Below are 17,719 nucleotides of genomic sequence, written 5' to 3'. Positions count from 1 at the left end.
ACACAAAGTGGCAAATGTGTGCAGTTTGTTTGCAGTGGCTAGTGGCCCTTCATGCCATCCATCCATCCATCCATCCATCCATCCATCCATCCATCCATCCATCCATTCATTCATAATTCTCTCTCTTTATACCTGTTTGCAAATAAATAAAATATTTAAATAAAAAAATTAAGGGGCTGCAGAGACTGCTCTGAGGTTAAGGTGCTTGCTTGCAATGTGCGACAGCCAGGCTTAGATAGTACCCACATGAAGCCAGATGCACAAAGTGGCACATGCAGCTGGAGCTCATTTGCAAGGGGAAAAGACCCTGACATGCCCATTCTCTCTCTCTCTGTGTGTTTGCAAATGAATGAATGAGTAATAAATATATTTTATAAATAAAGCACAACTGGCACTATCAACAGATCCTGAGCAGTGCCTGTGGCCTGCCTGATTCACCATTAATACTGGTTCTAGAATTGCTCTCAGTCTCTTGCTTTCTGGCAAGTGGCTATAGAAACTGCTGCTGCTGCCACCTTGCCAGAATAGATTCTGAGCATATCCTGTCTATCATTACCAGACTCAGGTTCAGGTCCTAAGGTAGCCGTGCTGGTTTTATATGGGTATGCGGCAAAGCCATTGTTACAAAGGAGCTTAAGAAGGCATCACAAATATTCACCAAGGAACAGAAACTCGGCTCTGGACAATTAGCTCATAGCAGTCATTGGAAATAATGATTCAAGGAGAGACAGAGGAGTGGTCCGAATTAGGTTGTTGGAATTTTTTTCCTCCTGCCTTTCCCACTTCTCTTCCCACTCCCTCTGTCTATTCTTCATTTCTTTTCATTTTTTCCTTTATTGGTTTTTAGAGGTAGGGCCTCTCTATAACCCAGGCTGACCTGGACTTCACTATGTAGCCTCAGGGTGGCCTTGAACTCACAGAAATCCTACCTCTGCCTCCCAAGTGCTGGGATTAAAGGCGTGTGCCACCACGCCCGGCCTTGATTCTTCTTTCCTTGAGGCCACCATGTTGGTGGACGAGAAGAGGACACAAAGGAGGCAAACATGGTGATAATGACAATGGGTTGTTTTCTCCTGTCTGAATGGTACCAGTGACTGAATGCTTCACAGTTGCCTACTCACTAAGAAAATTATTGACTAACACTGGAAGACATATTCCCCCCTCAAAAAATAGAAAACAAAAACAAAAACATTTGGGCAAATTACAACATAGAGACGTAAGAAACATGAAAAAGGCAACACAGGGCTGGAGGGATGGCTTAGTGGTTAAGGTGCTTGCCTGCAAAACCAAAGGACCCAGGTTTGATTCCCCAGGACCCATGTTAGCCAGATGCACAAGGGGGCACATGTGTCTAGAGTTCATTTGCAGTGGCTGGAGGCCCTGGCACACCCATTTTCACTCTCTCTGTCAAATAAATAAATAAAAATATTAAGAAAAGGGCAACACAGTGCCTCCAAAAGATTATAACTCCTCAATTACTGAATTAAAGATACTGGAATGTTTGAAATGCTAGAAAAAGCATTCAAAAGTCTACATGTGGATGTGATCATTAGCTTCAAAGAGGAAACAAAGAAGCAAATGAATAAAGGAACTTAATTTGGACACAGATATGAAAGTTAGCAACCTGGATAAGAAATCCATCAAGGAAATTTTAGATTTTGAGGAAATAAAACAAAATATTAAAAATGAAAAACTCAATCAAATAAAAATCTCAATGGAAAGCATGATCAATACACTAGATCAAGCAAAGGAAAGAATATCAGGGATGGAAGACAAGGTTGGAGATATACCATATTTAGGCGTCCATAAAGAAAAATACAAACAAAAGCATGAACCCTGCTACCAAAACTCTGGAACACAACCAAGGGTATAAACCTAAACACCCATTGAGGAGAAAGAACTAAAATAAAAGTAAAGGCATGTAAAATCTATCCAATGAAATTACAGCAGATGATTTCCCATACCTAGAAAAACAGGCATCCAAGCACAAGAAGCATTTGGAACTTCAAATAGATATGAGCAGAGCAGAACCTCTTCATGACACATTGCAGTAAATTTGTCAAAACTACAAAGCAAAGAAAAAATCTTAAAAGCTTCAATAGAAAAATGGCAACTCCATCAGACCTTTGTGCAGAAACTCTGAAAACTGGGAAATTGGGAAATGCTATATGCCACCCAACACCATTTTAGTGAGAAAAATTGCCTTTTAAAATTGCTGGAAAAATAATAGCATTTAAAGACATGCAGACACTAAACCAACTTATTACCACAAACTGAATATTTCAGAAGACACTTAAGGGAATCTTATAAATACAGAGGAGGAAAAATAACAGTCTCAATTAACAGAGTCCAAAAAAGAATAAATTTCACAAGAGGAATTGATGAACTAAAGAAAACCAGGAAAGAACTAGTCAGGCCTAAATTCAGCAAACCAACAAACCCCTAAACCAAATAAAGGAGAAATAAAAAAATAATTAAATAATCCAGGAAAACAACCAACAAAATTATAGGATTTATCAATCCCTCTCAACAACAACTATAAATGTAAATGGCTTTAACTCTCCAATTAAAAGTGGCAGACTGGCTGACTGGCAAAAAACAAGATCTAGCTATTTGTGGTCTAGAACAAATACATCTCACTAGCAAGGACATACAGAGGCTTAAAGTTAAAAAGTATGGAAAGTTAAAAAGCATGTAGAAGAAGTTATCCTTATATTGGACAAAGAAGACTTCAAACCAAAATTATAAGAGTTAAAAAGGTCATTATCCCTAAATGGAAAAATCCATCAAAAAGATGTAACAGTTATAAAATATGTGTTCCAAACATTGGGTACACCCAATTTCATGAAACAAGTACTGATGGATACAATAACTGTGAATGACTTTGATACAACATTTCCATCAATATATAGGTCATAAACACACACACACACACACGAATCAACAAAGAAGTTGAACTTCACTATGGATCAAATCTACAGTCTGTTTCATCCAAGAGCTGGAAGATAAATATTCATTTTAGCAAACCATGGAAATATCTTTAAACAGACCACATTTAAGTCATAAACAGAGTTAAACAAACACAGGGAATTAAAATAATCTCTTACTTAAAACATACCCACCAAGGCTCAGGGAATTTTACAGAAGAGGGGGCAGAAAGATTATAAGAGCCACAGGTTGGGACATCATGCCCAGAGGCATTGCCTCCCCCCAATAACTGACTGTGGCTCCCAAAATGCATAACCCACAACCCCATGAGGAATACTAGCCACCCCACTTGAGGAGGGCCCCCAGAGGAATGGGACCAGGGAGGAGGGAAAAGATGGTACCAACACATGACGTATCCATACAAAGTATGTTTTAAATAAAAAAGACAATAATTTCTTCCTTTTATCAGAACATGGTTAAATAATTCAATAAGAAGCAAAACTACAGAAAGTATACAAACAATTATAGATTAATCAGTACACTATTAAGTGACCAGTCGGTCATTGAAGAAATCAGGGAGAAATTAAAAAATTCCTAGAATCAAGTAAAAATGAAAGCACAATTTAACAGAACCTTTGGGATATAATAAAGGCAGTTCTTGACAGAAAGTTTATAACTTTGAGTGCTTATATTAAAAAACCAGAGAGATCTCAAAATAAATTAGTTATGTACCTCAAAGTCTTAGACAAATAATAATGTATCAAACCCCAAGTCACTAAACAAAAACATACAATAAGGTTAATAAGGCAAAAATTAGTGGAGACTAAAAGAACAATATAATAGAAGTCAGAAGTTCTTTGAAAAAAGAAACAAAAATTAAAAAAAAAAAGTATTTGATTCAAGCTGGGTGTGGTGTCCCATGCCTTTAATTCCAGCACTCGGGAGGCAGAGGTAGGAGGATTGCCATGAGTTCAAGGCCACCCTGAGACTACAGAGTAAATTCCAGGTCAGCCTGGACTAGAGTGAGACCCTACCTCGAAAAACAAACAACAACAAAAAACAAACTTTGATTCAAAGAAAGACCACCTGATAACTTATTTTACTTATCATGACTATCTTCATGGCCCCCTTTCTCTGGAGTCAGCTGAGATTTACTTTGGGGGCTGGTACTACAGCAAATCTCTTAAATGCCAAAAGTGGATACTTGAAAAGAGGTTAATTCTCCAGATGCTCATGAACAAATTTTTTCTGCCAAGGGGAGTCCTAAGGGCTCTAGTTATTGACAATTTGTTTTCTAAATGAAGGAGAGGTTTTGGGAAATTCCCTTAAGGGAAAAAACTACCTGTGGTAGGAAAGAAAAAGAAACATACCTCCCAAATGATATACTCACTTCTTAATATTTAGAATTTTTTAAAAAATATTTTATTTTATTTTAAATATTTTATTTATTTGTTTATTTATTTAAGAGAGATACAGAAATAGGCTGAGAGAGAGAAAGAGAGGCAGAGAGAGAGAGAGAGAGAGAGAGAGAGAGAGAGAGAGAGGGAGGGAGAGAATGGGTGAGCCAGGGCCTCCAGCCACTGCAAATGAACTCCAGATGCATGCGCCCCCTTGTGCATCTGGCTTACATGGGTACTGGGGAATCAAACCTGGGTCCTTTGGCTTTGCAGGCAAGTGCCTTAACCACTAAGCCATCTCTCTAGCCCCTAAAGTATTTTTTTAAATGAGAGAACTTTTGAATACTATTTAACATGGCAAAAGATTTTTCCCCTAGATGTTATGATTCTTTTTCATTTAGGAACAATTTTAATTCTATTTTCAATTTAAAAAGTAAATACAAAAATTTTCACTGATCTTTTCTTTCTTTTTTTTTTCATGAAAATTTTATTCATTGTACACAGTACTGTGTTACATCAGGACATTTTCAGACAAGTACATAAGGTACATTGAACATATTCCCCAGACACCTTCCCACCCTGTTCCACTTGTACTTTTGAGTCATTTATGCATGCAAGATTTTGTATCTGTGTAAAATTGAGTAACCACAAATGAAAGAAAACATGCAAGATTTGTCTTTCTGAGACTGGAACAATCTGCTTAACAAGATTAAAATGATGTTATTACTTTAAGAGGAATTTATCACAGACCATCCATGTCTAAACACAGTCACTACTATGTATAGCATGAATTGCAAATAGCATCTATCCTAAATTGTCATATGCTGTTTAAATACAAAAATTTTTCTACTAAATGATACCCCTTTCTTTCTGTGAATGCTGGATTCCAAGTGCTATCTTAAAAGTTGTGCAAGGCCCCAAATCCAATCTGCAGCAATGAAAAAAAGTCTCATTTTGTTCTGTCTAATATTTTTATGCTTAAGTTTTTTTAAAATTTAAATTCTTTTTTTTTTTTTATAAATTTTTATTTATTTATTTGAGAGTGACAGCCAGAGAGAGAAGAAGCAGAGAGAGAGAGAGAGAGAGGAGAGTGGGCGCGCCAGGGCTTCTAGCCACTGCAAAGGAACTCCAGATGCGTGCGCCCCCTGTGCATCTGGCTAACGTGGGTCCTGGGGAACCGAGCCTCGAACCGGGGTCCTTAGGCTTCACAGGCAAGCGCTTAACCGCTACGCCATCTCTCCAGCCCTAAATTTAAATTCTTTGATTTAAAGTTTTTCTTGGTAAATTATGTGTATCATCATTCCAATTTGATCTTTATTCAGATGGCTGGTTAGTTTTCCCAACACTATTTATTAAAGGATCTATTTTTGCCCCTAACTCTATATGCATGAACTGTCCAAAGCATTTAATCTTATTTCCTAGAGTTTCTGTTCTATTCTAATAGTGTGCCTTTTGATAGCCATTCTCACAAGTGTAATTATAGCAGCTTTACAGCATACTTAAATTCTTAGAAGGCTATTTCCCTTTAATTTCTTGTTTTTAAGTATCTTAAGATAGTTTTGCTTATCTTTTCATGTGAATTTTAGAATCAGCTTACCTAAAAACAAATATAAAATCCTTCTGCTTTTTTTTTTTTTTTTTTTTGAGGCAAGCTCAACAGACTGGGCTTTTTTTTTTAAATTTTTTTTTTTATTTTTGCTAATTCAAGAAAAATAGAGAGAAAGAGAAGAAACCAAGACCTCCAGCCACTGCAATTGAACTCCAGATGCATGTGCCCCCTTGTGTGCATGTGCAACCTTGCACACTTGCATCACTTTGTGTTTGGCTTATGTGGACTTGGAGAGTTGAATATGAGTCCTTAGGCTTCACAGGTAAGCGCCTTAACTGCTAACCATCTCTCTAGTCACCCTTTGCTGTCTTTAATAACTTAATATGTTTATTCATAAGTTATCATAGAATACTTAAGTTTCTATGATGAATTTTTACCATTTAAAATTATTTATTTATTTATTTGCAAGGAGAGAGAGAGAGAGAGAGAGAGAATGGGCATGCCAAGGCCTCTAGCTGCTGCTAATGAACTCCAGATGCATGTGCCACTTTGTGCATCTGGTTTTACATGGGTACTTGGGAATTGAACTCTGGTAGTTAGGTTTTGCAGACAAGTGCCTTAACCACTGAGACATCTCTTCAGCCCTGATGCTGAGTTTTTAAGATGCTATATATTATAATGAGGTATTTATTTTAGATATTCACAAGTTCATTTCTGCCTTGCAGCCCTGTTACAACTTTTTTATCATATTAGATGTACATACTTCTCAGATAGGTAAGGACCCCCCCCCCATAGATTCTGAAATCTGTGGACATTCAGGCCTTTATATAAAACAGTAAAGTCTTTGCGTACAATTTATACAGTCTTCCCATACACTTTAAGTAACCTCTAGATCACTTATAAGAACGAACAGACGTTGATTATACTATTCTGGTTAAGGGATAATGACAAGAAAATCTCTGTGCCTGTTCTCTGCAGGTCTGTTTTTTTCACTCTGCAGTTGGCTGAATTCTCAGATATGATACCCATGGAATGGATAGAGATCTGATCTTATGTTAATATACATTATACATTTCTCATCAGTTGTCTCCAAGATGGGCCTTTCATTTTACTTTATCTTTTGTTATGTAAATAGGCTCTATTGAGGAAAGGCAATCAGTGATTTGGTTCTTCCTCTTTGATATTCTTAAATAACCTCATCCACATTACTGTGCGCCCCCCCCCAGGAGCTTCCTGTTTTAACATGTGTTCATTACTTAAAATTCTACAAATTATTTTCCCAGTGATATATAACTCTGCACCTAACTCTGAATTCAAAATTCAACTGACCATTTAAACTCCTGTTTCTTCTTTTCAGCCATTATTAAAACTGTCTTCAAAGACCTCATGCCAAAATCATAATGATCCTAAAATGTAAAGTATTAAAATATTTGTATTACTAAAGGTTATAAAATTGAACAGTTTGAAGATAATTACATAAATATATTCATTATTCATTATCTATGTATGAAGGAAAATAGCAGTATGAATCCAAGAAACCTCAGTTCTACTTCTAATATGCTCTTCTCTTATTTCTCTTCCAAATTGGTACTCCTAAAAGTCTTCTCATTTTGTGTTCTCTTCCTCCCTCACTCCCTCTCTCTCCTCTATCCACACCCATAGGGTTTTACCATGTTGCCTAGCCTGGTCTTGAACTCAAGTGATCCCCCCCACCGCTGCCTTAGCCTTTCAAGTCTACAGGTGTGTGCTATTGTAAACAGGAAACTCTCTTTTAAAAAAAAAAAGGCTTAACAAGTATTAAAACTAACAGCAATGCCAAAGGAAGCAGAGGTAGGAGGATCACTGTGAATTTGAGGCCAGCCTAGGACTACAGAGTGAGTTCCAGGTAAGCCTGGGCAAGAGTGAGATCCTACCACAAAACACAAAGAAAGGAAGGAAGGAAGGAAGGAAGGAAGGAAGGAAGGAAGGAAGGAAGGAAGGAAGGAAGGAAGGAAGGAAGGAAGGAAGGAAGGAAGGAAGGAAGGAAGGAAGGAAGAAAGGAAGAAAGGGGAAAAAATCTACAAGCATCTGTATGAAATTGTGCACTGGAAAGTTAAATTGAAAGTAGGGCTGGAGAGATGGCTTAGGGGTTAAGGTGCTTGCCTGTGAAGCCTAAGGACCCATGTTCTACTCTCCAGATCCCATGTTAGACAGACGCATAAAGCTGAAGCAAGCACATGGTCCATTTCAGTGGTAAACTGACATGCAGAATTAGGAAGCAGGGAAGGGAAGGTCTAGCACTTGTTAAAGTTTAACAAGTCCTCCAAGTCACTGTGATGTACAGAGTTGGAGAACACTGCCCTAGATGTTAACATCTGTGTACAGAGAAAGCGGCCTATAACAGCCTATGACACAGCTTTCTCCAGATCTGTGAGGAAAGGCTGGGGATCATGACCACCTGGACTTTGCTTCGCTGCTCAATTGCTGTAAGGCTTTCAGGAGCTGGCAGGAAGTCCGGCTCTTTTGTGTGGCCTGGTCCCTGTTAATTTCTGGGAGGATAGCATAAAGTCTTATTTCAAGATATCTTTATCCAAACACCTTTAAATATTTTGAGAAAAGAAGCTCCTTACCTGTTGTGAGAGCTGTTTGTTGGCTAATTCGTAAAGGTTAACAAGCTTTCCAGAGAGTAATTTTGCAGATTTGAAGCCAAATGAAAACAGTATTACTTCAGTGATCATTTTATGGTGGGGCACCATCATTGCCACTGGGCGAAACAGAGATTTTAAGTTACCTGGAAGCTCTACTCGACCTCCATATCTTAAGAGGAAAAGAAAAGCAACAATAACAATAATTCAACCAATTTTTCAAACCAGAAACCATGCAATATACTTTCCCCAAAATAATTCTATGGGCTTTCTATGTGATCCTTATCTGAAAAATTGTTTTTACAAGATAGTTTTTTTAAAAAAATTTTATTTATTTATTTGAGAGCGACAGACACAGAGCGAAAGACAGATAGAGGGAGAGAGAGAGAATGGGCGCACCAGGGCTTCCAGCCTCTGCAAACGAACTCCAGATGCGTGCGCCCCCTTGTGCATCTGGCTAACGTGGGACCCGGGGAACCGAGCCTCGAACCGGGGTCCTTAGGCTTCACAGGCAAGTGCTTAACCGCTAAGCCATCTCTCCAGCCCAAAAAGATAGTTTTTACTGTACATCTTATCTTACAGAGCATCCTGGTTTATCATATGTTCCTACTCTGCCTCATTTCATAACTCACCTAACATCAGCCCCTTCTGAGTCCCTGGACCAAGGGAGCATTCATTTGTATATTTAATGAACCTCTCTAGTCACCATGTTTCTATTCCTCCTGCCACACCCATCAACCTTCTTTATTTCGGGATATTCAAGTAGTGGAAACACCCCTTGGTCAGAAACTCAACATGAGATTCATCTACATGAACAAGGCCAAATTGCCGTGGCACATCTTTCCTAAGTGGTGTGGTACTGGGGGCGCTCAGGAGTCTGTGGGGTGAATGAGACACGCAGTGTCAGATAACACCGCCTTTGGACATGATTTCACAGAAGGGTTTTGGTCTGTGTGCAATCTCACCACATCCACTACTACTTACCCTGGGTTCATGGTGATAAATAATGCACATGACATGTTAATGCGCATTTCCCTTCCATCCAGTACGAACCTAAAAGACATTATTCATCATTAAAACCATTTTCTCTAGGTCAAGGAATGCTCAAATGACAGTAAACTTGGGAACTTTCTCAAAGCCTGTGACATTTAAATGCAAACAAAACTACGGGAAAGCATTTGGAAAAGGGAGGGGTGCAGGAGCAGGTTCATGTTGAACCAAAGCCATGAGTCCTGCTGGGATCCAGATACGGTTGATCATGTCCAAAGAAGTCTGAGTTGCTCTTTGGGACCTGCTGCTGGAAGGCACCATCAAGAGTTGATTTCTATAGGAAAGGACCTTAAGAAACCCACTGGGAATGACAGAGCTGGGCCTGGAAGACTCAGTGGAACACAGTGGGAACAGCACAGAGTTTCCCCTTGGAACACAGCTTCCTGAGGCTCCTCATAGTTAGAAAACATTGGGAGCAGGCTGGAGAGGTGGTTCAGTGGTTAAGGCACTTGCCTACGAAACCTAAGGACCAGGGTTTAATTTCCCAGTACCCACGTAAATCTAGATGCACAAGGTGGCTAGAGGCCCTGGCACGCCCATTCTCATTCTCTTTCTCTCTTGTTGTATGCCTATCTTTTTCTCAAAATAAATAAAATATTTTAAATTTAAAAATTATTTATTTTTTTGAGACAGAAAGAAAAAAAGGGGGGGGGGAAGAGAGCAAGTGAGAGCATGCTAGGGCTTTCAGCCTCTGCAAGTGAACTTGAGACACATGCACCACCTTGTGTATCTGGCTTATGTGGGTCCTGGGGAATCATACCTGGGTCCTGTGGCTTTGCAAGCAAGTGCCTTAACTACTAAACAATCTCTCCAGCCCAATAAAACATTTTTTTTTAAATAAACATTGGGACCACTGAGAGATAGAACCCTTGGCAAAGACATTGGTATCTGTCATTGGCATGACTGGTAGACACAATGGAGAGAAAACCTACAGTGATTTCGTATAGAGCAGATCCCAAAGAGGTTAGTCAAAGCATGAGAAAAATAGTAACTGGGACAAACCCTGGGAATTCCTGTTCATAAATGAGGGAATCTTTGTGGAGGCAAAGTTACAGAGAAGCGTAGTGAGATGTGGGTTACTGTGCCCTAGCCGTATCTACTCAGAACTGTGAGGCCTGATGACACCAATTTTAACAGTTGGAAGAAAATTCATCAGAGGTAGTATACATTCACATGAGTATTATATGAGTATTATATGAGTAGTATACATTCACATGATGTATGAGATAATACATCAACTTTTAGTCCACAAACCCATTTATATCCACAAAATAAATCAGGTGTGTTCCTGAATTTATCTGAACAGGAAATTGCTTATATTACCAAATATTAGTGATCCTAACAAACATGTAGTTATTACAGGTTTTCAAAATAACACCTTAACTCAGAGTGAAGACAAGAAGAGGTTTTCAGGTATGTAGCCAGTATGACTTTTTTAATTAATTTTTTTTATTTTGGTTTTTCGAGGTAGGGTCTCATTCTAGCCCAGGCTGACCTGGAATTCACTATGGAGTCTCAGGGTGGCCTCAAACTCACAGCAATCCTCCTACCTCTGCCTCCTGTGTGCTTGGATTAAAGGCGTGTGCCACCACACCTGGCTCTTTTTTTTTTTTTTTAATAAAGGATGCAGAATTGAAGAAAAAATTTACATCTTTTGTTTGATTTCTTTAAATGTAGTATCTATCCTAAGATAACAATGTCATACAAAAATTTAAGATAGGGGGCTGGGGAGATAGTTCAGCAGTTAAAGGCATTTGCTTGCAAAGCCTGCTGGCCTGGGTTCAATTCCCCAGGACCTACATAAAGCCATATGCACAAAGTGACACATGGGACTGGAGTTCATTTGCAGCTATAAGAGGAGCTGGCATGCCTATTGTTTCTCCTTCTCTCCTTATCTATGTGAAAAAAAAAATTTAAAAAAGAAAAAACTTTAAGATAGAAAAATAAAAGAGCTAGAATGAATTTGCATGACAGCCCTGGTAGGCTCAGGCCATTCCAAAGCTTGGGCAAGATGTTGAATACCTTTTAATTGGAAAAAAGTATAGATATAGACAAAATTCAAAATTATTTGTCAAATAGGTGACATCCAAGGTATGCACCACTGATTGTAGTATGTGCTATAAAAAAACAAACAAACAAAACACCACCTAAAGACTCTAGCAAAAATACTGAATAATAATTAAACAGAAAATACCCATGCTCTTGAACACGTACCTGACAGAATAGCTGTCTTTTGCCACTTTGATTGTTAGGATCTGCGAGGCAATGACAGAGAGGACTTCCGTATCAATTCGATTGAACTCATCAAAACAACACCAAGCTCCTGACTGAACCAACCCAAAGAAGAATTTTCCCATTATCTTAAAAAAAATTGAAAATATTGATTACAGAAAGAATAAAGGCGCAAAGTTTCACTGTGATATTATATTATATTCCCAGCTTACCCAAACCAAGGAAGCATAATTGCATTTCTCCAATTGACATTTTATTTATTTAAAAGAGAGAATGAAGCAGAGAGAAAGAGAGACAGATAGAGAATGGGCGCACCAGGGCCTCCAGCTGCTGCATACGAACTCCAGATGCATGCGCCACCTTGTGCATCTGGCTTGTGTGGGTCCTGGGAAATCAAACCTAGGTCCTTTGGCTTTGCAGGCAAGTGCCTTAACTGCTAAGACATTTCTCTAGCCCTCCATTGCACATTTTAATGGTTGTTTTGAACCCATATGAGCCAACTACTCTGCCTGGTTCTTGTGAAAGTCTAAACACAAATAGGAGAGTAACAGACTCCTGCTGGCCAGGCTGACTGGTGCCCGCACGAAGCAGCAGCAGACGACACTGGGTCTCAAAGCTACGCCCTCATGGAGGAGGTGTGAGAAGGCAAGGCTTCCTTCTCTACAGAGTGACTTCCAGGTCAGCCCGGGCTAGAGTGAGACCCTACCTCAAAAAACCCAAGGAAAAAAAATTTTATATATGTGTGTGTGTGTGTGTGTGTGTGTGTGTGTGTGTGTGTGTGTATATATATATATATATATATATATATATATATATATATATATATATATATTTGATCAAGAATGAGAGATAGAAAGAGGTAGAGAGACAGAGAGAATGGGCATGCCAGGACCTTCAGCCACTGTAAATGAACTCAGATGCATGCACCACCTTGTGCATCTGGTTTACATGGGAAATTGGGGAATCAAACCTTGGTCCTTTGGCTTTGCAGGCAAACACCTTAACTGCTAAGTCATCTCTCCAGCCCAATAATTATCTTTTCAGTAACTAAATATGTAGGCTAAAGACTTAATTTTGTATTTATATTTAGTTATATATTCATGCTTCACATACAATTTTGCTTACAAAGAATCCCACTCAAGATTGAAAGCCATTGTTTTATGGAATTCAGTGAATTATTGAAAGCAAAGTTATATAATGCTTTAATTTTCTATTACATTTTAGGTTTCTATTATATTCATCGAAAAGAAGTAACAGTATTTATAGTTTTATCAGTACATAAAATCTCCATACAAAAATCTTTACTTTTTATTATTTTTGTTTATTTATTTGAGAGAGACAGACAGAGGGAGAAAGAGGCAGATAGAGAGAGAGGAAGAGAATGGGCGCTCCAGGGCCTCCAGTCACTGTGAACTAACTCCAGATGCGTGCGCCCCCTTGTGCATCTGTCTAACATGGGTCCTGGGGAATTGAGCCTCCAACCGAGATCCATAGGCTTCACAGGCAAGCACTTAACTACTAAGTCATTTCTCCAGCCCCAAAATCTTCTGTTTATTTTTTCATTCTCTAGTGAATTATTTTATGGTTATAATACTTCTTCCTGGGTATGTATGCTTAAACTTTACCTTATAATCCAAATCTTCAAAACAGTTGAAAACCACACAATGTTTACCTAAGGCCTGGGAAGAAAAATTGTTACTTTAGTATTATTCTTGAATTATGACACAAAAATGTTAAAATTACTGGAATAATAAAACGACTTTACTAATCGTTGGAGAAACAAATTTGTAGGATAAAAGATGAATTATATACAACATTTAGAGATTCACAGAACTCAGTACAGTATAAATGTACATATACTGTTTTAGGATAGTTGATTAGCTTATGCACCTTAAGGTCAAGTTTTTTTTATTTAATTTTTTATTTGAGAGAGAGAGAGAGACAAAATGGGCATGCCAAGGGCCTCCAGACACTGCAAACAAACTCCAGATGTATGTGCCACCCTGTGCATCTGGCTTATGTGGGTCCTAGGTAGTCAAACCGAGGCCCTTTGGCTTTGCAGGCAAGCACCTTAACTGCTAAGTCATTTCTCCAGCCCAAGGTCAAGTTTTTAACACAAATCTACAAATAAGAAAACAAACAAACAAGAGAAGACATAACAGTGTGACAAACTTTTGCCTTTTTATCAGTTAGTCTAATAACTCTCTCCTCACACACAGACAATATATCACACGTCAATAAGTTCAACTGGCTTCCTGAGATCCAAATTCTTGAACATACCTGGTCTCCAAAAAAATTCATTCATCAATTGTGTGGCCTAAAGAATGTGCTTGTAAATTTAAGGAACATCTTTGCAGTAGGAGTACAATAAAGCCAAGGTTACGTTAATGTTTCTGTGATGGCAAATTCTGAAGATGGATGCTACTTACTTTTGCTAGGCCTTTTACTGTCTCGGTTTTCCCTACACCAGCGGGCCCAGCAGTGCAGCCTCCCAGATTCAAGCACAGCGCCCCCATGAGCGTCAGCCAGCACCTGTCCGTGAGAGGCGTGATGACCAGCCTTGGGGCGCAGCCCAAATATTCGTACCCGTAAGAAAAGGAGGCATGTCCTTGAGACACATAGCACAGCTTTTGCTTTTCATTCCATTTATATTGCAAATGCCTGAAAGCAACATTTTAAGCACTCATGTGTTATTTGAGCAAACTTATATTTTCACATGTAGTGATATAACCAAGTTTAAGTACGGGGTGTTGAGGGCTGGAGAGACGGCTTAGCGGTTAAGCGCTTGCCTGTGAAGCCTAAGGACCCTGGTTCAAGGCTCGATTCCCCAGGACCCACGTTAGCCAGATGCACAAGGGGGGGCGCACGCGTCTGGAGTTCGTTTGCAGTGGCTGGAAGCCCTGGCGTGCCCATTCTCTCTCTCTCTGCCTCTTTCTGTCTCTGTCTGTCACTCTCAACTAACTAAATAAAAATAAACAAAAAAATATTTAAAAAAAAGAACGGGGTGATGATATCAAAACAATCAGAGATCAAAATATTAAAATACATGGGAAGTGATATAAAATACACCAATGATTTATTATTATTATATTATTATTTATTTATTTGAGAGAGAGAGAGAGAGAGAGAGAGAGAGAGAGAATGGGTGTGCCAGCCACTGCAAAAGAACTCCAGACACATGTGCTACCTGGCCTTATGTGGGTCCTGGGAAATTAAACCTGGGTCTTTTGGCTTTGCAGGCAAGTGTGTTAATGGCAAAGCCATCCTTCTAGCCTGTTGTTGCTTTTAAGAGTCAAAAAAGCTGAACCTTGGAGAAGTTGATTTGTATTTAGCCTGTGAAAATGGAGTCACAAGCTAATAAAGTTTTTCCTCTCAAGTCTTTGAATTAAAACTGTGATCCACTTGTAGCTTTATGGGCAACATTATTGAGTATTTTATATCCTCACTGTAAGTATTCCATGTCTTAAACACATGTCAAAGATGATAGTTTTGGAATATATTGCACATTTGATGTATTTTAAAGCACCAAAACAATGTAATAGAAAAAGTCATATCTGCACATGCTGTAATAGTTCAATGTTGTTCTGCTTTTGAATTAAAAGTAGAAGCAGGCACGACTCAGAATTACTAAGGGTCTTGTGTCAACACTCATCTTCATCTTTGATTGCCATTCTCTCATTATCATTGTCATTTATGCTACTATGCAATTGTTTATATGCCCTTAGCAACCATTCCAACTTTTGGGAACATCAGGGAAGATCATAAAGAAATTTAAAATATTTAAAATAAAATTTCAAAGCAATTAAAAAATGGTAGGCTATCATCTTGCAGAGTCTTAGGTGAGAGAACATAAAGCCATAAGGAAAATCAGAGAAAAGTTGTAGGAAAATGATGTTGTCTTCTCTTCTCACCTGAGGTAGCGCCTCTTTTTTTCTGTGCTTTCATTCCTTCTCAATTGATCCCAGGTGGGAGGCATGTAGTTTCTCAGTTAGGGAGCTGGCTGGAAATGTTCTATTTGTTTTCTCAACCTTGCCTATTCCATAATTGTCAGCACAAGGGGAGAAGAGGAACTAGGGACACCTCTTGTTACCCACCACTAAGTGCTCCCTGGCTGATTGGCAAGAGAAAGCAATTGGAGGAGACCCTTACTGGGTCAGGAAGATCACAGAAAAGACAACGAGGAGAGGACAGAGTAAGATGACACTCCAATCCTGTGGGCTTAGGATTTCAGCAAATTCCTGAAATACTGCTACTTGAGACTGAAGAAGTTTGAAGCAGAGAATAGATTCACCTAAAGATACGTCTGTGAGAAGTTGTATTGTATATAACTGGGATTTACAGCTACGTACCTTGTCCACTCAAAATCCTCTGCACTGAAGATATTTTTAAGTAGCAAATCAGTTACAATGTCTCTGGAGTAAACATAAAGGGTGAGCAGTCCCCCCAGCACAGTTTTTGTTCGAGCGTTATTAGTAGTCTGCACTACCAGCTTTGACACCTCACCAAGACAATAGACCACACCAGCATGGACTTCCTCCAATTCTTTTCTGGAATGAGAGCCTGTAAAGCTGTTGACACAATCATTATGAAACATGATCTGGCTCTGTAAAAAAGAAAGGATACATAGGCTAGTTCAGACTTTTTTTTTTAGAGAGACAGAGAGAATTGGTATGCCAGGGCCTCAGCCACTGAAATCAAACTCCAGATGCTTATGCCATCTAGTGGGCACGTGTGACCTTGTGCTTGAGTCATCTTAGTGCATCTGGCTTATGTGGGATCTAAACATGGGTCCTTAGACGTTGCAGGCAAGTGCCTTAACAACTAAGCCGTCTCTCCAGCTCCAGACATTTCTTTTCAATTAAAACATGTTTTCAGGAAATATATGTATATATGAGTGCTTTTGTGCATAAAGAGAGTATGTGTGTATCTGAAAGTTAAAGACTCAATTTTTCTTTTTTTAAAAAATTTTTTGTTTATTTATTTATTTGAAAGCGGCAGACACACAGAGAGAAAGAGACAGATAGAGAGAGAGAATGAGCCAGGGCCTCCAGCCACTGCAAACAAACTCCAGACACCCCTTGTGCATCTGGCTAATGTGGGTCCTGGGAAATCAGGCCTCGAACCGGAGTCCTTAGGCTTCACAGGCAAGTGCTTAACCGCTAAGCCACCTCTCCAGCCCCAAGACTCAATTTTGATTGATGCTTATTTATACTTTCTGAATCTTAATACCTCATCAGCACATAATAAGTATACTAACAGTGGTAGAAAACTCCAAGATAAGGTTAATGTTTTTGTCATTAAATTCAAGAGTATATACCAACTACAAATTGTGTGCAATTGTAGTCAGCAATATATTTATATAAGTGACCCATCTTTCACACTCATTCTGTTTTCATGCATATCATATATATCACATATGTCATATATATGAGCTGTGTTATGAAGCTGTGTTAAGAAGCTTAAGGTCAGGTTGACTCTCAGGGTTAAAGGAAGGCAAGAAATTAGGACAGCTTACAGCTATAAGCTTGTAAAATTGGGTAGATGGTTAGTCCATTCCCTCTTCTGGAAGAAAAGCATGTTTTTGATGAGGGGACATAATTATTTTGAGTCTTTGTTGAATTTAAAATGCCTAAAACACACAACTAGAGCTATAAAATTATACACAAGGGAATGATTAGCATAGAGGCACTATATGTCATGAAGAGACTTCTCAGAGCAAGGTAAGAGCACGTAGAATAGGAAATGCAGTGTACCAACCAGCTCTCTTCTTCACAAGCAGCAGAAACTCTTTTCTTTTTCATGTGTGTGATGTATGGTGTGGTATGTATGGTGTAGGTGATGTGTGCTATATGCATGTGTGTGTTGCAGATGTGTGTGTCCCATGTGCATGTGTGTGGAGGCCAGAAGAAAACATTGGGAGTCCTTCTCTTATCACTCAT

General features: G+C 38.8%; 1 protein-coding gene across 1 annotated transcript in view; it reads right to left on the bottom strand.

The window, feature by feature from the left end:
* The window catches only part of Dnah14 (dynein axonemal heavy chain 14), a 278,677-nt gene that overhangs the window by 166,910 nt on the left and 94,048 nt on the right, over nt 1-17,719 (bottom strand). The window contains exons 27-33 of the mRNA XM_045144175.1: nt 16,130-16,383; nt 14,210-14,441; nt 13,406-13,459; nt 11,763-11,908; nt 9,483-9,551; nt 8,484-8,670; nt 7,204-7,280 (exon numbers count right to left, since the gene is read on the bottom strand). Of these exons, the coding sequence (XP_045000110.1) occupies nt 7,204-7,280; nt 8,484-8,670; nt 9,483-9,551; nt 11,763-11,908; nt 13,406-13,459; nt 14,210-14,441; nt 16,130-16,383 (1,019 nt within the window). The remainder of the gene's footprint in view (nt 1-7,203; nt 7,281-8,483; nt 8,671-9,482; nt 9,552-11,762; nt 11,909-13,405; nt 13,460-14,209; nt 14,442-16,129; nt 16,384-17,719) is intronic.

The sequence above is a fragment of the Jaculus jaculus genome, chromosome 1 (genome assembly GCF_020740685.1).
Source record: "Jaculus jaculus isolate mJacJac1 chromosome 1, mJacJac1.mat.Y.cur, whole genome shotgun sequence".
NCBI lineage: Eukaryota > Metazoa > Chordata > Mammalia > Rodentia > Dipodidae > Jaculus > Jaculus jaculus.
This window is presented reverse-complemented; position numbering and strand designations above follow the sequence as displayed.